This window comes from Pongo abelii, chromosome 19, assembly GCF_028885655.2.
Source record: "Pongo abelii isolate AG06213 chromosome 19, NHGRI_mPonAbe1-v2.0_pri, whole genome shotgun sequence".
In the NCBI taxonomy this organism is placed as follows: Eukaryota; Metazoa; Chordata; class Mammalia; order Primates; family Hominidae; genus Pongo; species Pongo abelii.
This window is the reverse complement of record NC_072004.2, coordinates 71359895-71387672: the sequence shown is the minus strand read 5'-3', so window position 1 is coordinate 71387672 and position 27778 is coordinate 71359895. Positions and strand designations below refer to the sequence as shown.

Below are 27778 nucleotides of genomic sequence, written 5' to 3'. Positions count from 1 at the left end.
AGTTAATTTAGAAAGTTTATTTTGCCAAGGTCGGGGATGTACACCTGTGACACAGCCTCAGGAGGTTCTGAAGACATGTGCCCAAAGTGGTCAGAGAACAGCTTGGTTTTATACATTTTAGAGAGACATGAGACATCAATCAACATATGTAAGATGAACAGTGGTTCGGTCCGGAAAAGGCGGGACAACTCTAAGCGGGGAGGGGCTTCCAGGTCATAGGTAGATAAGAGACAAATGGTTGCTTTCTTTAGAGTTTCTGATTAGCCTTTCCAAAGGAGGCAATCAGATATGCATTGAACTCAGTGAGCAGAGGGGTGACTAGGAATAGAATGGGAAGCAGGTTTGCCCTAAGCAGTTCCCAGCTTGACTTTCCCTTTTACCTTAGTGATTTCAGGGCCCCCAGGTTTATTTTCCTTTCACATTTCCCCTCTTTTCTTCCTAAAAATCTTTTTGAGAAAGCATTTTAGAAGAAAGTCAGTCTTTGGTATCAAGTTTCATCTGATATCTCATGGCTAGGATTGTTTATTCCTAGACAGATAATTCCTGAGTTATTAGGAAAGTTCATTTTTAGCAGGTTGTGAAGTTTCATGTCCTATGAAGGGAAAATAGGGGGAGGAAGGGAGAAAAACAAAAATAAACAAAAGAACAATCCTGGAAAATCAATATGGGCCACATTACTCTGAAGTCCATACATCAGTAGGCAGGTATGAAAGTGGCTTATGTATGTAAACAGGTTGCTGATATTTTCTTCTGAAGTTTAAATTCTCTAGCTTCAGTTCGCAGGGCTTTACAAAAGCACAGATGAGTTTTCAGTGACTCCAAATTAGGAAAAATGGGGGAAAGAAGAAGAAAAAAAAACTGAAAACAATCTTTTGAAGGCTTGTACCCAAGAAAAATTAGAATTCAGTCCAAACTGTAGAAAATAATAAAAATGGAAAAACATTAGGCAAGACTAGAATCTAACAACAGGTGTACTATCATTTTTTGAAACATAATTCTTCTCTCTCCTGTTTCCCATTTTTACTAAAGACAAATCATGGCAGGGCTGATTTTCTTTATTATACTTGACCTGACTATTTGTATACAGCACAGCCATAGTAATAATTTTTTTTGCATAAGCTTTTAAATTGGCTTTGATGGAAGTGAAGCAGAATGTTTCCCTGACCCCTTTGTGGGACTTGTGACAGGGGTGCCTCATTTATTCAGCCTGCCACTCTCAACTCCTTGCAGGAGGGAGCATGCAAGCAAATGAGGCAGGAACTGGAGTGCATGTGTGCTGGAATAGGCACTGCATCACGGTGAGGTCAAACTTCACTCGCTGGGACCTGCTGCAGTCCCCTGCTTGTGGGAGGAAGCATGCAGGTGAATAGGTGCAGGAGCCAGAGTGAGTGCTTTTGGCCACCGGCAGGAGCAAACTCTATGTGGGCCCCACAGCAGCATCTAGGTGAGGGTGCCTGCCACCCCCATAGCCCCAGAGTACATGTTACAGTGCTCTTTTAACTCTGCCTTCCATGGATGGCTTAAGTGTTAACAGCTCAGTGAGCCCTCTGCCTTTTTGTGTGAGGCAGCTGCCCTCCACCAGCAAGGGCAGAGGGCCAGTGTGACAGCCTTTTGTATCTGCTCTCTTGGCTCACAAGCTCTTGTCTTGTGTCCAGGAAAAGTGAGGTCACATGAACCAATCAAAGGATGGTAAATATGGGGGATTTTGTTGCTAATGAAAGTGGCTCTTAGCAGGAAGGGGAGCTGAAAAAGGATGGGGTGGGTGGGTAATCTTCCCCAAAGTTAGGCTGTATCCAGCCGGATTCTTCTCCAAGGTTACGCCATCAAGCTGTCCCTCTGCAATCAAGCTGCTTCTCTCTGACGTCCAGCTGTAGTCCCCAACGTCCAGCTGCTTCTTGCCTCTGCCAGCTCAGTCTGGCATCTTCATAGGCACAGGATGGGAAAGGATGGGGCCATGAGTGGTTTAGAAAAAGGCAACTTTCAAGCAGGAAAATAGGGATGTAAGTTCTCACTTTGGGCCGTGGTTTAAGGCTTTTCAGCTTGAAGGTGGGGTTTTGTCAGGGACCTACCCTTTTCTGCCTAGAATTTCTCAGCCCCCTGTCCCTATCAGAACTTTGTTCCATAGAAGGAATTTCGGATAAGACTTTTGGAAAGCTGAGCCTAGCCATGGATTTGTACCATCAAATACCTATGAGTTGGATGAATTCCTCTCCTCTTGAGGTTCCAAGATAAACTTGGGGCTCCTGGAACTGTTAGAAAGTGACATGCTTTACTTACCACAGGTCAGGAACCCTGTACAGGGACTGTGTAGGTAAGGTATGAGGGCAGTTCTCCCAAGGGGCTTTTATTGGCTCCATAAGTCAAGTTTGATTCCTTAAAAGAGAGCACACCATTCCAGTCAAAGCCTTGGTAAAATGACCAATTTCTCCAATTGTGTCCTGTTACAAATGAAAACAGATTCTTATTGCACTTATGCAAATAACTGTATTGCCATAAGTTAAGAATACTCACAGATGGTTTCCAGTTATGGGGAAAATCAGGTAGAGAGAAACAAATATGTTCCAAATATTTTTCACAGGAGTATACTAACTTGTTAAAAGCTGACAACAGCTCAAATAAAAGTTTCCTTGACTGAAGAAAAGAAAACAAGGATCAGCAACATTTTAAGCAAAAAGTCAAAAAGATTACTTTGCTCTTCTATTAGGTCAGTTCATGCAGTTAATTCCTGTTCTGCTTGATATTCATGAACATTTCAGGTCTCCATGAGTTCTGAAAGCTTTTCCTCCATTCTGATGTCACAATCTCCAAAGTTATTAGAAACTTGCCTTCAAGAACACGTTAAACTTTTATATCTGATTATAAAACCATCTTCTAAAGAGGACTAAAACAAGACAACAATTGTCCATGGATGACAAAAAGTTTTAGGGCAGCCATAGTCGAAGACACAATTGAGAAGAAAATTTGTTACCACCGTGGCACACAATAATTTAATATAACAATTATAATCATTACTGATAATGTACACCAGGTCATATCAGAACTACAGGAGTTTCCCATAATTTTGGTGCACATACCAATAACATTTTTGTACAAATACAGCCGAAAGAAAAGCAAACACCATTTTATATTTGACAATGCTTCCTATATAATTTTTATACCAAATAAGTCAATTATTTCATTTTTGGACTTGAGGGAAACTAGTATCTTAAAGGATAAATTAGGTCAGAAAAATACATAACTTGTAATTTGATTCTGGAAAGTTTGCCAAATATCAAAAGTTTAAAATACTTGATATGACAGGTCATCATAAAATAAGTCAATTTTTCAAACATTAAGCCCAAATAAAACAGCATAAAGCCAATTAAATTTGTTTTTCAAAATTTTATAAACAATCTATAAAATTTTAATATTGACCATAAGATATAGCTTCCATAAGCCTTTTTTAACCTTTATAACCTTTATTAAGGGGTCGGTTAACACTTCCAGAAAACCTTGTTTATCTGACACAGGGGCCCGTATGCTGGTATTGCATCAGTGTGCCTTTGACATCAATTATTAACTTGCAGAGAAACTGAACTTATTTTGTCTCTCAAAATCAGCCCTTACAATCTCACATGCCTACCTCTTCTGTGGTAGTTCCTGAGCCTTGAGGAGTTGAATAGCTTTGACTTCTGGCCTTATGTCTCAGGAATGCAGTTTATTTCGATTGGCATCTTCTACCAGGCCTGAAGATGAGGTTTTAATTGCTGTCAGTGTTTAAGATTTAGCAGATCTTGGTGTCCTTTGTAGACCCAGGAATCAAAGGCCTGTAACTCAATGTCACAGGTACTTTCAAAGCACCTACAGAAATATACATGGATGTAATAACCTTAATTTAAAAAAATTATCTCAGATTCTTTTTCCTAAGCAAATCAAAAATTAATAATAACAGCATAGGATTGTTTCAATAAACCACAAAATCTCTTAGGTCAATAACCCAAAGGCAAAAGTAAAGACCTTCTACACTGCACACAATATTACTTTGGAAGAAAACATTTTCTTTAGACTTTTAGAAAACATTGTTAGCATCAGGCCACAACAAACAGAACTTAAGGAAAATAACTTATATGAGCTGAAAATGAGTTGAAGGGGAGAGAAAACAGCGAGTTAATAGTTGAACTTTGGGTTAAAAAAATTAAAATCTCTTATAATTTATTAAGAGTAAATCAATCCCTTAAGAAAATTTCATCACTCTAACTATTTCGTTTATCAGTGCTTTTTTTTTTTTACATGAAGCCCAATCTTCAGGAAAACTATTATAATTTCCCTTTAATTATAGACAACTTGATCATATAAAAGTTTGTTGGTGTTTTTTTTTTAATCCTCTTATTATGACTTATACAGACTGTTCATGATATGCTTGGACTTTCTGGTTTGCTTTGAACATCCATCTTTCTTAAACAATCATTTTATTTTAGGTCTAAATTTACCATACAAGATTCTTTCTCATATGAAATTATTTCTCTTTAAGCTTCCTTACCAAAAAGAACCCTCTTTATCCTCTTTATTTTTATACCTTTCTTTACATCTCTCTGATTTCCTGGTTCCTTTTAACTTGTCTTATACATAACCTTTAAATAAGCATTGAATTAGACAACAATTGTTCACCTTTTTAAAAAGGAATTGTTTACCTAGATTATTTATGAAAACTGCAATAGTCATCATTTAAAGTTATGGAACTGCCATTGCAAAATTATAACTTAGACAGTGAAAAAGATCTGACCTAATTGACTCTACCTTGCTTCTAACCTCCAAACTGTTCTTGTTCAGTCGTGGGCACAGGCTGAACAGACGTTGAGAGGAACATAGTTTATAGTTTACCTTTGAAACAAAGATTATAACAGTTCATTCCCAAAATAAATCTTACTGTCTGTGGACTAGACCACCAAAACCACAAGATTAGAAGTTACAGTAATCTTACTAAATTCAAGATGTGGCTATTTTTATTAAACCAGTATCAATGTCTTGTTTATTAAAGATTATACAAGCAAAGATCATTCTATTACAGTTTTGTAACCCCATGGCAAATTTTGACACCTTATAGTATTTGACAGGGATAAGCATGAAATTGCTTGATTAATAAATGCAAACAAAAATGCATGCTGGCAATTCTTAAGACATGTCTAATATTACTTTACCAATAATTTTAAAGCTAGCTTATTTATTAAAGATTTTACTTAAGTTACATAAACTTGAGAAAGCATTCAACTAGTCTTTTTTCCTGATAAAGTATTTGATTCAAGTGCTTTTTATCTTAAGCCAATTAATTAGAACTCTTTTATATATTTTCAGTAGTGAGATACTGTGTACACAACACATAAATATATAGACATAGTAGGCATGCTGATAGAAGTACATCGTATAGACACTTAAGGAGCTTTTTTACCCTATCTTAGGCTTTCAAGTTCTTAATAACCTGTTTTACTGCCCTAGGGAGTTGTCAGCTAAATAGCCTTAAATTTGCATGTTAAAGGAAACAACTCAGGCAAAAATCAAATAGCAAAATTATATCATAAGGTACAGAGAGAAAAAGTCTGGTGGTGCTAGCGGGAAATTAAAATGGATTTAATTGCCAATTAAACATAAAATTATAAAAATTATAAAGGCCTTTTAAATAGATATGCACACACACACACACACACACACACACACAGAGAGAGAAATCCTATAGCTTTTACTTCAGAACTTTAGCCACGAGATAAATACAAATTCACCAGCTTGCAAACAAAAAGCCTGTTGTATCCAGACAGTGGTTTTTATCTTAATAGAAAAATAGCAGCAGATTTAAAGCAGGCAGAAAAGAAAATAGAGAAAAAAGAGAACTTAGGAACTCTAGTTTGCAGGTCAACCTTAAGGCTTCTTTCTCTCCTTTCTTTCTTTCTTTCTTTCTTTCTTTCTTTCTTTCTTTCTTTCTTTCTTTCTTTCTTTCTTTCTTTCTTTCTTTCTTTCTTTCCTTCCTTCTTTCTTTCATTCCTTCCTTCCTTCCTTCTTTTTTCCTTCCTTCTTTCTTTCTTTCTCTCTTCTAAAAAAGAAGGGGGATACATGTGCAGCAGAACGTGCAGGTTTGTTACATAGGTATACGTGTGCCATGGTGGTTTGCTATACCTATTGACCCATCCTCTAAGTTCCCTCCCCTCACTCCCCACCCCCCTACAGCCCCTGATGTGTGTTGCTCCCCTCTCTGTGTCCATGTGTTCTCAATATTCAACTCCCATTTATGAGTGAGAACATGTGGTATTTGGTTTTCTGTTTCTGCACTAGTTTGCTCAGGATGATGGCTTCCAGCTTCACCCATGTCCCTGCAAAGGACATGATCTCATTGTGTTTTGTGGCTGCATCGTATTCCATGGTGTATATGTACCACATTTTCTTTATCTAGTCTATCATTGATGGGCATTTGGGTTGGTTCCATGTCTTTGCTATTGTAAATAGTGTTGCAATAAACATACTTGTGCATGTGTCTTTATAGTAGAATGATTTATATTCCTTTGGGTATATCCCAAGTAATGGGATTGCTGGGTCAAATGGTATTTCTGGTTCTAGATTCTTGAGGAATCGCCATACTGTCTTCCACAATGGTTGAACTAATTTACATGGGCTCTTTCTTCTTAATGTAAATGTGCACAAAGACCATATTACTTCCATTTTACATAAACTCTGGCAAGTACAGGTGCCATAAAACTTATGGAGTGCTCGAAAGGGGGTCATTCTCCTTGTTTTCTCCTCATTCTTAGATTATTTGTTTCCCAATTTTCTTCTTAAAAAGAGGAACTGAGCTGAGGCCTAGAGGTTTTCTGTGGTGGATCAATATGTGCTGCTTGTGGGCAGAACTCCACAGTGGGTCACCACTGAAAACAACAGTTCAGTTCCTCCTGCAAATGCACACAGACAAGCTGAATCGAGCTTAATTTGGGGAGAAAAAGCAACAGAGAAGACCCTTTAGAATGCACCTCTGAACTAGAATTAGGACCCTTAAACAACTTCCTAGAAGGAAAGCAAAACAACAGCCAAGACCACTTTTTGTAAACCATGCTCAGCCGCCCCTTAACTTTGTAGCTCTCATCTACCACTACATACAACAAGGTCAAAGCCAAAGAGGTCAGGTCATACAATACAGGAAAACAGAGGTTTAGACTTAAGAAGAATCTACCCATGACTCTTGAAACTCCACAAAGAAAACAAAACACCCCAAAAAGGGTGAGTGGCAACCTTTGTTCTGAATTCTTTAAGGGAGTTCAAGTCATTAGAAGCCTTCTCTAGATTTTTTGGTACTGCAGATAGCAAAGGGGGAAGGAAGTATATGGTGGAAGAAAAGTAAACAAAAGAACGTTCATTTTTTAAGACAGGAAGCAAACACAGAAACCAAGTGCATGGGTTTTTTATTCTTTTTGTTTGTTTGTTTTCTTCTTTTGCAGCTGCAAGGAATTTTAGCCAAATTAGGCTAAATTAGAGCCAAATTAGAGAGGTTTTGTTACCCATAATTTTGAATTCTCACTTGGATGTGACCAAGTCAGGTAGGGTTGGTCAAGTCTGATGGGAGAAAGACCAAAACAAACAACAAAAAACTCCAACAATAGGATCACCGAGCACTCTAATGATAAGGAGAAATTAAGACCAGCTTGTTGTTAAACTTTAGCCCAGACAAAGCCCCAGTTCAGCTACTTACCTAGGGATGGGTCTCAGGCTGAAGGCTGCTTTCTACCACCCTAGAAGCAGGAAGAAAACTCAAACTGGTCTTCCCTGCTGGGAGTGACCTCAAACTCTACATGCCTTTCATCATCATGGAAGCAGGAAATCTCGCCTTCCTTGTAAAGGAAGTAAAAGTAAATCTTGCCTTCCTTATAAGGGAGGCAAGTAAGCAAGTAAAACTCCAAAAACAAAAAAAGGTGGGGCAGTTGTACAACAAAATGAACTTTAGTTCTTCACCAAATTTTGGGAGATCAGGGATTCTTTGGGGAGGGTGCTCCCAGACCTCAGCAAATTGTCCTATTGGTTTGAGCCATAAAGTTAGCTCATGCTATTACCAGGCACCAACAGGATATTTGTCAAAGGTCAGGTGCATCTCCACTCAGAATCCTTTCACAATTACCAAAATGATAACCCAGAAAATCTGAGACAGGTCTCAGTTAATTGAGAAAGTTTATTTTGCCAAGGTTCAGGATGCTCCAGTGACATAGCCTCAGGAAGTCCTGATGACATGTGTATAAGGTGGTCAGATAACACTTTTGTTTTATACATTTTAGGGAGACATGAGACACCAATCAACATATGTAAGATGAACACGGATTTGGTCCAGAAAAGGCAAGACAACTCGAAGCAAAGGTGGGACAACTCGAAGCTGGGAGGGGGCTTCCAGATCATAGGTATATAAGAGACAAATGCTTGCTTTCTTTTGAGTTTCTGATTAGCCTTTCCCAAGGAGGCAATCAGATATGCATTTATCTTAGTGAGCAGAGGGGTGACTTTGAATAGAATGAGAGGCAGGTTTGTCCTAAGCTGTTCCCAGTTTGCCTTTTCCCTTTAGCTTAGTGATTTGGGGGCCCCAATATTTATTTTCCTTTCACAGCCTCCTAACCTTATTTATCCTGCCTCATGTTTAAGAAGGCATCATAACTCTATGATTAAGATCTGGGCAACATTTTTCTTAAGGCATCTGAAAAAATATGAAGCTTATCAATTATACCTGAACAAATCATCTTAAACTTGATTGGCTCAATAGCTTAAGGCCATTTCAGAGCTGATAATAGTCAAATAAAAGTAAAAACATCAAGAGCAGGTGCTCCTACTAGAATGCCAAGTTATAATCACTTACTATATTCTTTCAGATTCAAATGAAGGCACCTCTCTTGGAGATTCTAATTAGGATATGCACCCCAGCTGCGACCTACTCAAGACTGAACTAATTCCAATAAAATAATTCTTAAAAAGAAAAGTGAGCCTTGAAATTTTCAGCCTTTCTGGGTTTATATATATTAAAATGTTAAGTGTGGAGTTGTTTAAATTATAATGTAAACCCGTAGAGACCACAGTCAGCAATATACCATGCTATCCAGATGAAATACAGCTCAATATGCTCTTTTGTCTCAGCAGAACTCACTGGGAAATAAAGCCCACTTTTTGATTATAAATTCCAAAATGTTGTTTATTGAGTGAAATGAATTCAGTACATGAAATTCTTTATAGAAGAATTCCCTTCTTTCATTGGTGTCTAATTTTCAGAAATTTGGTTTTATCTTTTTTGTCAAAATAGGGATGATAGTATTATGAGATATAATGTGTTGAAGATAAAATGTGTTTCAAGAGCTAAGGTATGAATTAAACCTGTCTTAATTTAGGCTATTAAGACACATGTGCACACACACACACACACACACACACACATATACACACAGCACTTCTATTCCAATACCTTAAATTATCTATATTCGATATAGCATGTATCTTCAAAGTGATTTCAACATGGGTTGCTTTTCCAGTGTCTTTGTGTAAAATAAAATTGTCAGGGAATCAGCAAAATAATTATGAAAGCAATAGAGAATGATACCAATGAATTCTTACGTGCAGAAATGTTTATTAGAAAGCAGAGATGCAACAAAGCATAAGAAATTCACACTAGGAGAAACACAGAATATAACTGGGTGGCTGGATCTGAGGGTGCAACCTCAGTGACAAAACTGGTCCTCCAGATAATGTCTACCTCACTGAGAAGAAGAATCTGTACCTCAAAGTGATAAAGAAAATGAGGAAATTAGAGGATTGGGATAATTTCTTAGCTAGTGGATTACAAATTAATTCACATTTGATGCCACCACCGGAAGAAAAAGAAAGCAAGGGAGGGAGTTTAAAATGAATCAGAATGTTCTCAAAGAGTCAGTGAAATGGTGATGGGCTCATTGGAAACATGAGGTCCATCCTATTGAATGACATCAACCCCACTTCATGTGTCCTAATGGTCAGAACAGTAGAAGGGTCTACATCTGTGGGCCAGTGGTGAAGGGGGAGATGAGCCAGGGCAGTGGGCTCAGCAGCAAGAGGAGGCACAGCACAAGGGGCGGGGGCAGCTGGAGATGACACAGATTGGGCGATAGCAAGTGGTGTGGCAGGAGACTCGGCCACAGACTGGACGCAGGCAGCAGCAGGGGCGGCAGCAGCTGGATTCACAGCAAGAGGGGTGGCAGCAGCTGGAGATGCTGCAGCTGGGGCGGCAGCAGGTGGGCTGGCAGCACACAGACTGGCAGCACTGGGGTCTGCAGCAGCTGGACACACAGCAGCTGGGGCGACAGCAGCTGGAGATGCAGCACCTAGGGCGGCCGCAGGTCGTCTCACAGCAGCTGGGGCGACAGCAGGTGGGTTGGCAGCACACAGACTGGCAGCACTGGGGCCTGCAGCAGCTGGACACACAACAGCTGGGGCGGTAGCAGGTGGTCCTGCAACAGGTGGTCTGACAGCAGCTGGGGCGGGAGCAAGTGGGTTGGCAGCACACAGACTGGCAGCACTGGGGCCTGCAGCAGCTGGATACACAGCAGCTGGGGCGGCAGCAGGTGGTCCTGCAGCAGGTGGTCTCACAGCAGCTGGGGCGGCAGCAGGTCTCCTGGCAGACGTCTTGGCCGCAGCCCTGGTCAGAGCACACGGAGCCACAACAGGAGTTGACCATGGTGTCAGAAAGGGGAGGATCTGGGTGGGTTTCCAAGAGAGTGAAGTTCTTGGGTTTGGAAGTCTTCTGGGTCCATTGCCTCCTTTATACCCTGCTGAAGGCCCATTGCCACCACGTCATTATTTCCTCGTTATTATTTACCTACTGGAAAACTTAATCACGTAATTACATAATTGTGTGTTTCAAGTTAAATACTCCAAAAGAGAGAAAATAACCCATTTCCTTTTCCTGCTGTGCTCCTGTGTTTCTATTGGAAACACTTGTCATATTTCTTCCTTAGTGGGGGTCACCTTTGTCCCTGGTCTATGCAGTGTCTTTTACAAAGCACTGGTCACATGACTCTGACACTTTATTTCTAAATGTGATTCTACTCCTACCTGTAGATTGCTCTCTGCAAATCATGGGGGACAATTTTTATAATGTGAATGTGTCTTTTGTTGTCAAATAATGTCCTGGTCAGATGACATGTTGGAAAGGAATTAGAAGGAAGGACTCATTTGGGAGAAGGATGTCCCATCTATAATGAAAATGACTCTGATTCCGTGTATGCTTCTTGAATGGTTGGGGAGATGGTCAGATCTCAAGGAGTTATAAACTCTGTGTCAGATCTCATTCCACCACTCCAAGTGAAAGTACTTAGCCATGACTCATTGCCTTTAAGGAGTAAAAACACATTTTTCTGTATGTCTCACAGTATAGGCATTAGGAGTAGGAAGTTTTGATTTATCTTTGATCGTCAAAATTGCATGATGGATTTTTCATTGACAAAAGCATTTGTTATATGTAAACAATATTTAGAATTATTAAGCCTTCAATAATATGCATCCAAGACATTCTATTGGGTACTCTGGGTATAGAACAGATAAACCCTCCTCTTTTTCCTGCAGGTACTTGTATAAGACACACGCATAAGAAGCAGAATTTGGCAAAAATGAAAAGAATTACAATTATGTTCATTAAACAACTAAAATAAAAATGTATAGTATGTGGATAAGTTCCACACACCTTCAGTGTATGTATATTACTTGTGAAGTATTGACTATGTACCAGACATTGTGCTAAATATCTTATATTTATTTCATTTTCACTCCTTAATACAACCTTATAAAGTAGTGTACATTCTTATTACTCTTTTAGCAGAATACTCAAAAGAAGCATTAAAAAGCTAAAACAAACAAAATACTTGTCCAAGATGAAAGAGAAAGTAAGCCTAACATGTCTTAGTGTAGCCAAGAAAGCGATAAAGAATACAATTTGCTAAGTTTGCTGAAACTGCTTCATCTTCTTGGAATGTTTCATCTTTTTTTGTCCACTCTGCAAACTCCTACTCATTTGTCAAGACCCAGTTAAAATATTTCCTTCTCAATAATATCTTTCCTGATAAGCTACCCCATTCATTTATCATTATTTCCTGCCTTGTGCTCATAATTTGATACATTCTACTGTATCATAGACATTTACTTCTTTCATTCCCCCATATGCAATGCAAATACCCTGAAGGCATGGGCTATGACGCTTCTTTTTGTTACCATGATACTCAGCACAGAGAACACCGGTGATAAATGTTTCTTGAGTGAATGAAGGCTTTTTGATGACATAGAAGCATATACGGTCCTTTAAAAATGTATATATCTTTTGACTTCTGGATAAAAGAGAGGAAAACATTCCAAACAAGGAGATCAGAGTTTCATTTCAGGAAAACTACACTTATTTCTATGGTAAGTAACATGTCCCCTGATAAATAACATATGTGGAAAGTTGTGGAAGTTAGGATTCTGTTTATAGAATGAGACTTGGTTATAGATAACCAGGAATACCGTGTCTTCCCACTGTGGAAGGGAAAAGAGACGGTGAGACAGAGAAAGAAGGAGTCGAACTCATCCTTTTATAAGGAACCCTCTCTTGTGATAACGGCATTAATTCACTCATGAGGGTGGTGTCACCATGACCCAAACATCTCCTGTTAGGCCCACCTCCCAACACTGCTGCTTTGAGGATCAAGTTTCCAACACATGAACTTTGTGGGACACATTCAAACCATTGCATTCCACCCTTGGCCCCCCAAATCCATATCCTTCTCATATGCAAAATATATTCATTTTATTCCAATAGTCCCAAAGTATTAACTTGTTCCAGCACCAACTTAAAAGTCAAAATGTAAATGTAAGAGTGTCATGTGACTCTGATATGAATGAGACTCAACACAGGACTTATCCTGAGGCAAATTCTCCTCCATATGTGAACCTATTAAAGAAGTTATCTAGTTCCAAAATCCAATGGTGGGAGAGGCATAGGATAGACAGGCCCATTCCAAAAGGGAGCAACAGGAAACAAAAAAGGGTAACTGGCCCCAGGTGAGTCCAACAGGGAAGACAGCATTAAATCTTAAGACTGGAGAATAACCTTCGACTCCATGTGCTGCCTCCTGGATGTGCCCGCCATGGGGCAGGGCTGCCTGGGGCCTTGGTGTTAGGCCCCAAATGCCCTCAGATAGCCCTGCCCCATGGCTTTGCTGGGCTCAGCCCATACAGCAGCTATCTGATTGGAGTCTCTGCTGCAGCTCTCTCAGGCTAGTATTGCAGGCTGATAGTTCTATAGTTCTAGGGTCTCAGTGGCTGCTCTGATCCGCTGTTTTCCTGAGCATGGCCCTAGGAGAACTTCTCTGCTGTGGCTACACCCCTATGGCAGGCTGTCAGAAACATCCTTTCAAACCTAGGTGGACCACCATGGCCCCACAACTCCTGCAGTCTGTGTATCTACAGTCAGTACTACATGAACGCCACCAAGGCTCACGGTTTGTGGCCTCTGCAGCAGCAGCGCAAGTCTCATCTAAGCCCACTTGAGCCACAACTGGAGCAGCAAAGGGGCACTGTGCTAGAATGTGGAGAGTACCAAGCACTTTCTGACCTCAAGATTCTCTTATTTGGAGCCTGTGATGGGAGGGACAGCTTCAAAGATCTTTGAAATGCCTTCAGAGCCATTCTCCCATTGATTTGATGAACAGCACCTAGCTTCCTTCTATTCATATCAATCCTTGTAACAAAGCATTACTTGGCCACACCCTTGCATGCTTTTTCATTCTTTATATGGTCAGTCTGCACATTTTCTACATCTTTATGTTCTGTTTCTCTTTTAATTATGAATCCCGCCTTTAAATCATTTCTTTCCTCTTGCATTTTACTATGTGCAGTTCAAAGATGCCATGCAGCCCCAGTGCTTCCAGTCTGTGTGCTGCCAGCCCACCCACCTGCTGTCACCCCAGCTGTTGTCAGACCACCTGCTGCAGAACCACCTGCTGCCACCCCAGCTGTTCTGTGTCCAGCTGCTGCAGACCCCAGTGCTGCCAGTCTGTGTGCTGCCAGCCCACCTGCTGTCGCCCCAGCTGCTGTCAGACCACCTGCTGCAGGACCACCTGCTGCCGCCCCAGCTGCTGTGTGTCCAGCTGCTGCAGGCCCCAGTGCTGCCAGTCTGTGTGCTGCCAGCCCACCTGCTGCCGCCCCAGCTGCTGCATCTCCAGCAGCTGCTGCCCCTCTTGCTGTGAATCGAGCTGCTGCTGCCCCTGCTGCTGCCTGTGTCCAGTCTGTGGTCGAGTCTCCTGCCACATCACTTGCTATTGCACAACCTGTGTCATCTCCACCTGTCCCCGCCCCTTGTGCTGTGCCTCCCCTCCCCTTCCCCTCCCCTCCCCTCCTCTTCCCCTCCCCACCCCTTCCCCTCCCTTTCCTCCTTTCCCTTGCCCTCCACTCCCCTCCCTGCCCTTCGTCTCCCCTCCTCTCCCCAGTGTTAATCCCCTCCCCTTCCCCTTCCCCTCCCCTCCCCTCCCCTTCCCCTCCCCTCCCCTCCTCTCCCCAGTGTTAATCCCCTCCCCTTCCGCTTCCCCTCCCCTTCCCCTCCCCTCCCCTTCCCCTCCCCTCCCCTCCCCTTCCCTCCTCTCCCCAGTGTTAATCCCCTCCCCTTCCCCTTCCCCTCCCCTCCCCTCCCCTCCTTTCCCCAGTGTTAATCCCCTCCCCTTCCCCTTCCCCTTCTCTCCCTTCCCCTTCCCCTCCCCTCCCCTCCTCTCCCCAGTGTTAATCCCCTCCCCTTCCCCTTCCCCTTCTCTCCCTTCCCCTTCCCTTCCCCTCCCCTCCCCTCCCCTCCTCTCCCCAGTGTTAATCCCCTCCCCTTCCCCTTCCCCTTCTCTCCCTTCCCCTTCCCCTCCCCTCCCCTCCCCTCCCCTCCTTTCCCCAGTGTTAATCCCCTCCCCTTCCCCTTCCCCTTCTCTCCCTTCCCCTTCCCCTCCCCTCCCCTCCCCTCCTCTCCCCAGTGTTAATCCCCTCCCCTTCCCCTTCCCCTTCTCTCCCTTCCTCTTCCCCTCCCCTCCCCTCCCCTCCCCTCCTTTCCCCAGTGTTAATCCCCTCCCCTTCCCCTCCCCTCCCCTCCCCTCCCTTCCTTTCCCCAGTGTTAATCCCCTCCCCTTCCCCTTCCCCTCCCCTCCCCTCCCTTCCTTTCCCCAGTGTTAATCCCCTCCCCTTCCCCTTCCCCTCCCCTCCCCTCCCCCTTCCCCTCCCCTCCCCTCCCCTCCCTTCCTTTCCCCAGTGTTAATTCCCTCCCCTTCCCCTTCCCCTCCCCTCCCCTCCCTTCCTTTCCCCAGTGTTAATCCCCTCCCCTTCCCCTTCCCCTCCCCTCCCCTCCACTCCCCTCCTTTCCCCAGTGTTAATCCCCTCCCCTTCCCCTTCCCCTCCCCTCCACTCCCCTCCTTTCCCCAGTGTTAATCCCCTCCCCTTCCTCTTCCCCTCCCCTCCCCTTCCCCTCCCCTCCCCTCTCCTCCTCTCCCCAGTGTTAATCCCCTCCCCTTCCCCTTCCCCTCCCCTCCCCTCCCCTCCTTTCCCCAGTGTTAATCCCCTCCCCTTCCCCTTCTCTCCCTTCCCCTTCCCCTCCCCTCCCCTCCTCTCCCCAGTGTTAATCCCCTCCCCTTCCCCTTCCCCTTCTCTCCCTTCCCCTTCCCCTCCCCTCCCCTCCCCTCCCCTCCTCTCCCCAGTGTTAATCCCCTCCCCTTCCCCTTCCCCTTCCCCTTCTCTCCCTTCCCCTTCCCCTCCCCTCCCCTCCCCTCCTTTCCCCAGTGTTAATCCCCTCCCCTTCCCCTTCCCCTTCTCTCCCTTCCTCTTCCCCCCCTCCCCTCCCCTCCCCTCCTCTCCCCAGTGTTAATCCCCTCCCCTTCCCCTTCCCCTTCTCTCCCTTCCCCTTCCTCTCCCCTCCCCTCCCCTCCTTTCCCCAGTGTTAATCCCCTCCCCTTCCCCTTCCCCTCCCCTCCCCTCCCCTCCTTTCCCCAGTGTTAATCCCCTCCCCTTCCCCTTCCCCTCCCCTCCCCTCCCCTCCCTTCCTTTCCCCAGTGTTAATCCCCTCCCCTTCCCCTTCCCCTCCCCTCCCCTCCCCTCCCTTCCTTTCCCCAGTGTTAATCCCCTCCCCTTCCCCTTCCCCTCCCCTCCCCTCCCCTCCCTTCCTTTCCCCAGTGTTAATCCCCTCCCCTTCCCCTTCCCCTCCCCTCCCCTCCCTTCCTTTCCCCAGTGTTAATCCCTTCCCCTTCCCCTTCCCCTCCCCTCCCCTCCCCTCCCCTCCTTTCCCCAGTGTTAATCACAAGAGCATGCTTCAATAAACCTCCTGCATGTTGCTCTCCATGTCAGTGTCTGCTTCTTGGGGAACCCAGCCTGTCCCCCAAAACAATTTGAAATTCATGATAGCTAATTTGAGAGCTCAAATGACTGACTGAAATGTACTTTTAATATTTTAGTTCCTGAAAGAAATAAGAATGTAAACATAATAGCAGAAAATATATTTAACAGAATCTGTAGAAAATATTATGAATTTTATATAAATCACATTTATTATTTTCTAAAGATGTTTAGATCATTTATGCACAAATATATGCTCTTTAAACATTTAGACAATACAAAAGAATGCAACCAAAAGTAAGTTTCCTGTCACGGTCTTTGCCAATCCCATTCAATACCTAATGTTACAAATTGAGATACATCCTCATTAAATGCATGCGTAACACATGTATGTATTTATTTGAAAACTTGGCTTTCGTTGCACATCTCTTGTTCTGACATTTATTCAAACGTTATTTTATGTCCTTCAGGAAATATTAACACTTTCCTTCACATAGGCTTGGCAGATTTATTTACATATTTTTCTATTTACTCTTGAGAATTGTGAGCACATTGTTCTTTTTTTAAATTATTCTTTAAGTTCTAGGGTACATGCGCACAACGCGCAGATTTGTTACATATGTATACATGTGCCATGTTGGTGTGCTGCACCCAATAACTCGTCATTTACATTAGGTATTTCTCCTAATGCTATCCCTCCCTCCTCCCCCGACCCCACACAGGCCCCAGTGTGATTTTTCTCCATTAAATTATAAAGAGAATTATTGCTAGTGTATAAAAAGTCTATAGATTAGTATAAGTTCATATCTTATCTGATCTCATGATTCATACTAATACCCAGCTGACTCTCCAGGATTTTACAGGTGTGCAGTCATGGTGGCCAAGTGCCTCCAGCCTCAGGCCTGTCCCCGGGTTTCATCCCCAGATGCCCACAGTGGGGGTCCTACAATTAACACAAACACTCTTGGGATTTTCTACCTTTCCTGTCTTACTTTCTCCATTTCCTCACTTGTGCTTCCTGGGATCATCCCCCAAATAAATTATGTGCACCCAGGTCTTTTTCTCAAAGTTTCCGTTGGGTAGAATTTAAGTTAAGACAACAGATGATCAACAAACATTTTTGGCTGACTGATATCAAACTGGAAATAATAGTTATTTCAATCAACAAGAGTAAAATGAGGAAGTCAGGAGGTGAAGGAGAACCAGTGCTACCATTTGGCGTTTACTTCCTTCCTGTCTTTTTACTGTGTGAATATAGGCTTGCATGTTCAACACTGAATTCCTGGTTATCTGTAAACAAGTCTCCTTCTATAAATTGAATCTTAACTTCCACAACTTTCCACATATGTTATTTATCAGGGGACATGTTACCTATCACATAAATGAGTTTAGTCTTCCTGAAATGAAATTATGATCTCTTTGTTTGGAATGTTTTCCTCTCTTTTATCCAGAAGTCAAAAGATATATACAGTTTTAAAGGACCTTACATGCCTCTTTGTCATCAAAAAGCCTTCCTTCACTCAACAAACACTTACCACCAGTGTTCTCTGTGCTGAGTATCATGGTAACAAGAATAAATGTCATAGCCCATGCCTTCAGGGTATTTGCATTGCACGTGGTGGAATAACAGAAGTAAATGACTATGATACAGTAGAATGTATCAAATTATGAGCACAAGGCAGGAAATAATGATAAATGAATGGGGTAGCTTATCAGGAAAGATATTATTGAAGAGGAACTATTTTAACTGGGTCTTGACACATGAGTAGGAGTTTGCAGAGTGGACAAAAAAAGATGAAACATTCCAAGAAGATGAAGCAGTTTCAGCAAGCTTAGTAAATTTTATTCTTTATGGCTTTCTTGGCTACACTAAGACATATTAGGCTTACTTTCTCTTTAACCTTGGACAAGTTTTTGTTTGTTTTAACTTTTCAATGCTTATTTTGAGTATTCCCCTAAAAGACTAATAAGAATATAAACTAGTTCATAAGGTTGTATTAAAGCGTGAAAATGAAACAAATGTAAGATATTTGGTACGATGCCTGCTACATAGTCAAAACTTCACAAGTAGTATACATACCCTGACGGTGTAAGGAACTTATCCACATACTATACATTTTTTATTTTAGTTGTTTAATGAAAATAATTGTAATTCTTTTCATTTCTGCCAAACTCTGTTTGCTATCTGTCTTATGCAAGTACCTACAAGAAAAAGATGAGGGTTTATCTGTTCTACACCCAGAGTACCCAATAGAATGTCTTGGATGCATGTTATTGAAGGCTTAATAATTCTAAATATTCTTCATATATAACAAATGCTTTTGTAAATGAAAAATCCATCATGCAATTTTGATGATCAAAGATTAATCAGGCTGGGTGTCGGTGGCTAGGTGGCTCAAGCCTGCAATCCCAACACTTTCGGAAGCAAAGGTGGGTGGATCACGAGGTCAAGAGATCGAGACCATCTTGGCCAACATGGTGAAACCCTGTCTCTACTAAAAATACAAAAGTAAGCTGGGTGTGGTGGCGCACACCTGTAGTCCCAGCTACTCGGGAGGCTTATGAAGAAGAAACGCACGAACCCAGGAGGTGGAAGTTGCATTGAGCCAAGATCATGCCACTGTACTCCAGCCTGGTGACAGAGCGAGACTCTGTCAAAAAAAAAAAAAAAAAAAAAAAGATAAATCAAAACTTCCAACTCTTAATGCCTATACTGTAAGACATACAGCAAAATGTGTTTTTACCCATTAAAGGCAGTGAGTCATGGGTAAGTACTTTTCCTGGAGGCTGTGGAATAAGATCTGACAGAGTGTAGAACTTGTTGGGATCTGACCATCTGCCCGACCACCCAAGATGCACACACGGGATCAGAGTCACCCTCATTACAGATGGGACGTCCTTCCCCAAATGAGTCCTTCCTTTTAATTCCTTTCCAACATTTCACCTGACCAGGACATTCTTTGACAACAAAAGATACATTCACATTATAAAAATCGTCTCCCATGATTTGCAGACAGCAATCTACAGGTAGGAGGGAGAGTCACATTTAAAAACAAAATGTCAGAGAGTTCTGTGACCAGTGCTTTGTAAAAGACACTGCATAGACCAGGGACAAAGGTGACCCCCACCAAGGAAGAAATATGACAAGCATTTCCAATGGAAACACACGAGAACAGCAGGAAAAGGAAATGAGTTATTTTCTCTGTTTTGGAGTATTTAACTGGAAACACACAATGTTGTAATCACATGATTAATTTTTCCAGTAGGTAAATAATAACAAGGAAATAATGACGTGGTGGCAATGGGCCTTCAGGAGGGTATAAAGGGGCTATGGACCCAGGAGACTTCCAAACTCAAGAACTTCACTCTCTTGGAAACCCAAAAAGATCCTTCACCCTCTGACACCATGGTCAACTCCTGTTGTGGCTCCGTGTGCTCTGACCAAGGCTGTGGCCAAAACCTCTGCCAAGAGACCTGCTGCTGCCCCAGCTGCTGCCAGACCACCTGCTGCAGGACCATCTGCTGTCGCCCCAGCTGCAGTGTGTCCAGCTGCTGCAAGCCCCAGTGCTGCCAGTCTGTGTGCTGCCAGCCCACCTGCTGCCACCCCAGCTGCTGCATCTCCAGCTGCTGTCGCCCCAGCTGCTGTGTGTCCAGCTGCTGCAAGCCCCAGTGCTGCCAGTCTGTGTGCTGCCAGCCCACCTGCTGCCGCCCCAGCTGCTGCATCTCCAGCTGCTGTCGCCCCAGCTGCTGTGTGTCCAGCTGCTGCAAGCCCCAGTGCTGCCAGTCTGTGTGCTGCCAGCCCACCTGCTGCCGCCCCAGCTGCTGCATCTCCAGCTGCTGTTGCCCCAGCTGCTGTGAATCCAGCTGCTGCCGCCCCTGCTGCTGCCTGCGTCCAGTCTGTGGCCGAGTCTCCTGCCACACCACTTGCTATCGCCCAACCTGCGTCATCTCCACCTGCCCCCGCCCCATGTGCTGCACCTCCTCTTGCTGCTGAGCCCACTGCCCTGGCTCATCTCTCCCTTCACCACTGGCCCACAGTTGTAGACCATTCTTCTGTGCTGACTGTTAGGACACATGGAGTGGGATTGATGTCATTCAGCATGGTGGACCTCATGTTTCTAATGAGCCCATCACCATCCCGCTGACTCTGTGAAAACATCCTGGTTCATTTTAAACTCCCTCCCTTGCTTTCTTTTTCTTCCAGTTGTGGCACCAAATACAAATTAATTTGTAATCCACTAGCTAAGAAATTATTCCAATCCTCTAAATTTATCATTTTTTAAAATCGATTTGAGCCTACAGAATATCCTTCCCAGTGAGGTAGACATTATTTCCCTTTCAAACATATTATTTGTCTGTCAGCCTTTCAGTCATTCTTTTCTCTTGGAAAGGTAGGAGGCTGCCCCTCCCATGCTCTCCCGCTTTCTCCCTGCTCTCTCTTTCTCTCTCTGTTTCATCAAGTTTGCCAGAATTTTTCTATTAGTTCTTTATCTTTATTGTGTTCAGAAAATATATTGTATTAAACTTTTCATTTAGAAATATTTTATTGTTTTTTGCATTTTTTGTGATAATTTTCACTGAGTTTACTGATTCGTGGGGGTGAGGTGGGAATGCAGTAGAAGGGGATTCTCAAAGCATGATTCCAAAGTAAGACTTCAGGTATGAATTCATAGTGCCAAACTGCTCCAGTGTCACACATAAACTAAAATAAAATAGAAGCTTTTGATTGTTTCAGTTTGATATATGGAATGGTTTGGGATAGGTAAAGCCCTAGTAATGTCACAGATAAGCTAAAATAAAATAGAAGCTTTTCATTGTTTCAATTTGATGTGTGGAATGATTTGGGATAGGTAAAGCCCCCAGTATTGTTGTTTGTAAGTTCATCCATGATTTTAGAACTTATGATATCATGGTAATACTCCTCACTCTTCTGTGTCAAATTTAAAAAGTACATCTCATCCTACTGCATTCCATCTTGATTCAAATCAGTTAAGGCAGACTCCAAATGTTATATAAGGGAATTTTGTTATTTTGTTGTCGGTCGACCAGTTCAGGTTCTTGAATTTGCTGTGCAAAAGAATTTCAGAGCAAATCCAAAGCAAGAGTAAGCGAAGAAGTTTGTTGCAAAGCAAAAGTACCCTTTGAGAGGAAGAGTGGACTGCTCAGTGGGAGAGACAGCAGCTAGTGCTGTAAGAGGAATTCCTTTTATGGGAGCTATACATACATAATCATAAAATACTGGTGAGGTCAAGTATGCAAAGGCAGACCTGCGGTTGGCACATGTGCTCAGGATCCACGTGGTCTAACACCCATTGCATGTATCATTAGCATATGAAATCTCCACCTGGGGTGTTTTTCTTGTTGTGGTTGTTTTTACTATTAAAATGAGGAAAAGGTTACTATAAGCTGAACCTTGAGCCTAGCTGTGCATGCAGGACCCCAGAGAAGTGCCTGCCTACCCTCCCACACACCCCACCCCAGGAAGGCATTTGTAGTTAAGAGTTTCTTGGGCTTTTGGTGCAATTGGCTAGAGATTGGGGAAGCTACATCAGGAATAAAGGGTTTTTGCTCTCTTTCCCAGGTTGTACTAGGTATCAGGAACTTGTAACCCTCTGGTGGGTCTGCTGGTATTCCGTAGGACCTCTTATCTTGCAAAAGAGTTAGGCGCTGATGCACAAAGCTTCAAGTGAAAAGAACCTGCTGTGAAAGGCTCCTGCTGGGCTTCACACGGGGGACAAGTCAGTATGGCCTTGTGAACCCCCAAAATCTGAGACAGGTCTCAGTTAATTTAGAAAGTTTATTTTGCCAAGGTTGGGGATGTACACCTGTGACACAGCCTCAGGAGGTTCTGAAGACATGTGCCCAAAGTGGTCAGAGCACAGCTTGGTTTTATACATTTTAGGGAGACATGAGACATCAATCAACATATGTAAGATGAACAGTGGTTCGGTCTGGAAAAGGCGGGACAACTCTAAGCGGGGAGGGGCTTCCAGGTCATAGGTAGATAAGAGACAAATGGTTGCTTTCTTTAGAGTTCTGATTAGCCTTTCCAAAGGTGGCAATCAGATATGCATTTAACTCAGTGAGCAGAGGGGTGACTACGAATAGAATGGGAAGCAGGTTTGCCCTAAGCTGTTCCCAGCTTGACTTTCCCGTTTACCTTAGTGATTTCAGGGCCCCCAGGTTTATTTTCCTTTCACATTTCCCCTCTTTTCTTCTTAAAAATCTTTTGAAGAAAGCATTTTAGAAGAAAGTCAGTCTTTGGTATCAAATTTCATCTGATATCTCATGGCTAGGGTTGTTTATTCCTAGACAGATAATTCCTGAGTTATTAGGAAAGTTCATTTTTAGCAGGTTGTGAAGTTTCATGTCCTATGAAGAGAAAATAGGGGAGGAAGGGAGAAAAACAAAAATAAACAAAAGAACAATCCTGGAAAATCAATATGGGCCACATTACTCAGAGGTCCATATATCAGTAGGCAGGTATGAAAGTGGCTCATGTATGTGAATAGGTTGCTGATATTTTCTTCTGAAGTTTAAATCTTATAGCTTCAGTTCGCAGGGCTTTACAAAAGCACAGATGAGTTTTCAGTGACTCCAAATCAGGAAAAATGGGGGAAAGAAGAAGAAAAAAAACTGAAGACAATCTTTTGAAGACCTGTAGCAAAGAAAAATTAGAATTCAGTCCAAACTGTAAATATTAATAAAAATGGAAAACCATTAGGCAAGACTAGAATCTAACAACAGGTGTACTATTATTTTTTGAAACAATTCTTCTCTCTCCCATTTCCCATTTTTACTAAAGACAAATCATGGCAGGGCTGATTTTCTTTATTATACTTGACCTGATTATTTGTATACAGCACAGCCATAGTAATAATAATAATTTTTTTTGCATAAGCTTTTAAATTGGCTTTGATGGAAGTGAAGCAGGATGTTTCCCTGACCCCTTTGTGGGACTTGTGACAGGGGTGCCTCGTTTATTCAGCCTGCCACTCTCAACTCCTTGCAGGAGGGAGCATGCAAGCAAATGAGGCAGGAACTGGAGTTCATGTGTGCTGGAATAGGCATTGCATCACAGTGAGGTCAAACTTCACTCGCTGGGACCTGCTGCAGTCCCCTGCTTGTGGGAGGAAGCATGCAAGAGAATAGGTGCAGGAGCCAGAGTGAGTGCTTTTGGGTGCTGGCAGGAGCAAACTCTGTGCAGGCCCCACAGCAGCATCTAGGTGGAGGTGCCTGCCACCCCTGTAGCCCCAGAGTACATGTTACAGTGCTCTTTTAACTCTGCCTTCCATGGATGGCTTAAGTGTTAACAGCTCAGTGAGCCCTCTGCCTTTTTGCGTGAGGCAGCTGCCCTCCACCAGCAAGGGCAGAGGGCCAGTGTGACAGCCTTTTGTATCTGCTCTCTTGGCTCACAAGCTCTTGTCTTGTGTCCAGGAAAAGTGAGGTCACATGAGCCAATCAAAGGATGGTAAATATGGGGGATTTTGTTGCTAATGAAAGTGGCTCTTAGCAGGAAGGGGAGCTGAAAAAGGATGGGGTGGGTAGGTAATCTTCCCCAAAGTTAGGCTGTATCCAGCCGGATTCTTCTCCAACGTTATGCCATCAAGCTGTCCCTCTGCAATCAAGCTGCTTCTCTCTGACGTCCAGCTGTAGTCCCCAACGTCCAGCTGCTTCTTGCCTCTGCCAGCTCAGTCTGAGATCTTCACAGGCACAGGATGGGACAGGATGGGGCCATGAGTGGTTTAGAAAAAGGCAGCTTTCAAGCAGGAAAACAGGGATATAAGTTCTCCCTTTGGGCCATGGTTTAAGGCTTTTCAGATTGAAGGTGGGGTTTTGTCAGGGACCTATCCTTTTCTGCCTAGAATTTCCATGTCCACTGTCCCTATCAGAACTTTGTTCCATAGAAGGAATTTCGGATAAGACTTTTGGAAAGCTTAGCCTAGCCATGGATTTGTACCATCAAATACCTAAGAGTTGGGTGAATTCCTCTCCTCTTGAGGTTCCAAGATAAACTTGGGGCTCCTGGAACTGTTAGAAAGTGACATGCTTTACTTACCACAGGTCAGGAACCCTGTACAGGGACTGTGTAGACAAGGTGTGAGGCCAGTTCTCCCAAGGGGCTTTTATTGGCTCCATAAGTCAAGTTTGATTCCTCAAAGAACAGCACACTATTCAAGTAAAAGCCTGGGTAAAATTTATTGTGTCCTGTTACAAATGAAAACAGATTCTTATTGCACTTACGCAAATAACTCTATTGCCATAAGTTAAGAATACTCACAGATAGTTTCCAATTCCGGAGAAAATCAGGTAGAGAGAAACAAATATGCTCCAAATATTTTTCACAGGAGTATACTAACTTGTTAAAAGCTGACAATAGCTGAAAAGAAAAGTTTCCTTGACTGAAAAAAAAACAAAACAAAGGGTCAGCAGCATTTTAAGCAAAAAGTCAAAAAGATTACTTCAGTCTTCTGTTAGTTCAGTTCATGCAGTTAATTCCTGTTCTGCTTGATATGCAAGAACATTTCAGGTCTCCATGAGTCCTGAAAGCTTTTCCTCCATTGTGATGTCACAATCTCCAGAGTTATTAGAAACCTGCATTCAAGAATACCTGTTAGAGTTTTATAGCTGATTATAAAACCATCTTCTAAAGAGGACTAAAACGAGACAACAGTTGTCCATGGATGACAAAAAGTTTTAGGGCAGCCATAGTCGAAGACACAATTGACAAGAAAATTTGTTACCACCGTGGCACACAATAATTTAATATAACAATTATAATTATTACTGATAATGTACAGCAGGTCATATCAGAATTATAGGAGTTTCCCATAATTTTGGTGCACATACCAATAACATATTTATACAAATACAGCCCAAAGAAAACCAAACACCATTTTATATTTGACAGTGCTTCCTGTATAATTTTTATACCAAATAAGTCAAATTATTTCATTTTTGGACTTGAGGGAAACTAATATCTTAAAGGATTAATTAGGTCAGAAAAATACACAACTTGTAATTTGATTTTGGAAAGTTTGTCAAATATCAAAGGTTTCAAACACTTAATATGACAGGTCATCATAAAGTAAGTCAATTTTTCAAACAATAAGCCCAAATAAAACAGCATAAAGCCAATTAAATTTGTTTTTCAAAAATTTTTAAACAATCCATAAAATTTTAATCTTGACCATAAGATACAACTTCCATAAGCCTTTTATAACCTTTATAACCTTTATTAAGGGGTCAGTTAACACTTCAAGAAAACCTTGTTAATCTGACACAGGGGACCATACGCTGGTATTGCATCAGTGTGCCTTAGACATCAATTATTAACTTGTAGAGAAACTGAACTTATTTTATCTCTCAAAATCAGCCCTTATAGTCTCACATGCCTACCTCTTCTGTGGTAGTTCCTGAGCCTTGAAGAGTTGAATAGCTTTGATTTCTGGCCTTATGTCTCAGAAATGCAGTTTATTTTGATTGGCATCTTCTACCAGGCCTGAAGATGAGGCTTTAATTGCTGTCAGTGTTTAAGATTTAGCAGATCTTGGTCTCCTTTTTAGATCCAGGAGTTAAAGGCCTGTAACTCAATGTCACAGGTACTTTCAAAGTGCATACAGAAATATACATGGATGTAATAACGTTAATTTTTTAAAAAAATTATCTCAGTTTCTTTTTCCTAAGCAAACCAAAAATTAATAATAATGGCATAGGAATTGTTTCAGTAAACCATAAAATCTGTTAGGTCAATTACCAAAAGGCAAAAGAAAAGACCTTCTACACTGCACAGAGTATTACTTTGGAAGAAAATATTTCCTTTAGACTTTCAGAAAACATTGTTAGCATCAGGCCACAACAAACAGAACTTAAGGAAAATAACTTATATGAGCTGAAAACAAGTTGAAGGGGAGAGAAAACAGCAAGTAAATAGTTGAACTTTGGGTTAAAAAATTAAAATCTCTTATAATTTATTAAGAGTAAATCAATCCCTTAAGAAAATTTCATTGCTCTAACTAATTATTTAGTCTATAAGTGTTTTTTTTAACATGAAGCTCAATCTTCAGGAAGACCATTATAATTTCCCTTTAATTATAGACAACTAGATCATATAAAAGTTTTTTGGTTTTTTTTTTAAATAAATCCTCTTATTATGACTTATAGAGACCGTTCATGATATGCTTGGACTTTCTGGTTTGTTTTGAACATCCGTCTTTCTTAAACAATCAGTCATTTTATTTTAGGTCTAAATTTACCGTACAAGATTCTTTCTCATACGAAATTATTTCTCTTTAAGCTTTCTTACCAGCACAGGCTGAATAGACTCTGAGAGGAAAATAGTTTATAGTTTACCTTTGAAACAAAGATTATAATAGTTCATTCCCAAAGTAAATCTTACTGCCTGTGGACTAGACCACTAAAAGCCACAAGATTAGAAGTTACAGTATTCTGACTAAATTCAAGATGTGGCTATTTTTATTAAACCAGTATCAAAGTCTCATTTACTAAAGATTACACAAGAAAAGATCATTCTATCACAGTCTTGTAACCCCATGCCAAATTTTGACACCTTATAGTAATTGACAGGGATAAGCATGAAATTGCTTGATTAATAAATGCAAACAAAAATGCATGCTGGCGATTCTTAAGACATGTCTAATATTACTTTACCAATCATTTTAAAGCTAGCTTACTTACTAAAGATTTTACTATTCTGTGAAGAAAGTCATTGGTAGCTTGATGGGGATGGCATTGAATCTATAAACTACCTTGGGCAGTATGGCCATTTTCACAATATTGATTCTTCCTACCCATGAGCATGGAATGTTCTTCCATTTGTTTGTATCCTCTTTTATTTCCTTGAGCAGCGGTTTGTAGTTCTCCTTGAAGAGGTCCTTCATGTCCCCTGTAAGTTGGAATCCTAGGTATTTTATTCTCTTTGAAGCAATTGTGAATGGGAGTTCACTCATGATTTGGCTCTCTGTTTGTCTGTTATTGGTGTATAAGAATGCTTGTGATTTTTGTACATTGATTTTGTATCCTGAGACTTTGCTGAATTTGCTTATCAGCTTAAGGAGATTTTGGGCTGAGACAATGGGGTTTTCTAGATATACAAGCATGTCATCTGCAAACAGGGACAATTTGACTTCCTCTTTTCCTAATTGAATACCCTTTATTTCCTTTCCTTCTCCTTCCTGATTGCCCTGGCCAGAACTTCCAACACTATGTTGAATAGGAGTGGTGAGAGAGGGCATCCCTGTCTTGTGCCAGTTTTCAAAGGGAATGCTTCCAGTTTTTGCACATTCAGTATGATATTGGCTGTGGGTTTGTCATAGATAGCTCTTATTATTTTGAGATATGTCCCATCAATACCTAATTTATTGAGAGTTTTTAGCATGAAGGGTTGTTGAATTTTGTCAAAGGCCTTTTCTGCATC

The 27778-nt window shown here is 41.9% G+C and overlaps 3 protein-coding genes and 1 long non-coding RNA gene across 11 annotated transcripts; 2 read left to right on the top strand and 2 right to left on the bottom strand.

Moving 5' to 3' along the window:
- LOC129054936 (uncharacterized) lies at positions 1–26410 on the bottom strand. 4 transcript variants are annotated; one of them, XR_010137990.1, is made up of 7 exons: positions 24623–25039; positions 24401–24528; positions 22502–22999; positions 3623–3840; positions 2512–2631; positions 2278–2373; positions 1–913 (listed from the first exon to the last, which is right to left on the bottom strand). It is a non-coding gene; the product is annotated as an uncharacterized LOC129054936 (long non-coding RNA). The 4 variants fall into 4 exon arrangements; XR_010137992.1 differs by lacking the exon at positions 2512–2631 and having other exon boundaries at positions 5–913; positions 2278–2438; XR_010137991.1 differs by lacking the exons at positions 1–913; positions 2278–2373; positions 2512–2631; positions 3623–3840 and adding an exon at positions 25741–26410 and having other exon boundaries at positions 22121–22999; positions 24623–24936.
- LOC100938680 (keratin-associated protein 4-9) lies at positions 9591–10693 on the bottom strand. Of its 3 annotated transcripts, none has more exons than XM_024235260.2 (2): positions 10536–10693; positions 9682–10490 (listed from the first exon to the last, which is right to left on the bottom strand). In XM_024235260.2, the coding sequence occupies exons 1-2, from the start codon at positions 10691–10693 to the stop codon at positions 10061–10063; spliced, it is 588 nt and encodes a 195-aa protein (XP_024091028.2). In that variant the 3' UTR covers positions 9682–10060. The 3 variants fall into 3 exon arrangements, with proteins under 3 accessions (XP_009250068.2, XP_024091028.2, XP_024091029.2); XM_024235261.2 differs by having other exon boundaries at positions 9682–10421; positions 10542–10693; XM_009251793.3 differs by having other exon boundaries at positions 9591–10693.
- LOC100456667 (putative keratin-associated protein 4-16) lies at positions 13844–16325 on the top strand. The gene is given in 3 exon segments (XM_054546379.2): positions 13844–14385; positions 14387–14528; positions 16261–16325. Coding segments are annotated over 3 exon segments (717 nt in total). The 5' UTR covers positions 13844–13875.
- On the top strand, positions 19690–20880 carry LOC100453636 (keratin-associated protein 4-11). Of its 3 annotated transcripts, XM_063718205.1 has the most exons (3): positions 19708–19989; positions 20071–20180; positions 20250–20335. In XM_063718205.1, exons 1-3 carry the CDS (start codon positions 19748–19750, stop codon positions 20333–20335), a joined length of 438 nt encoding a protein of 145 aa, XP_063574275.1. In that variant the 5' UTR covers positions 19708–19747. The 3 variants fall into 3 exon arrangements, with proteins under 3 accessions (XP_002827618.4, XP_063574275.1, XP_054402355.2); XM_054546380.2 differs by having other exon boundaries at positions 19708–20010; positions 20086–20335; XM_002827572.5 differs by having other exon boundaries at positions 19690–20880.
- Positions 26411–27778: the final 1368 nt, after the last annotated feature.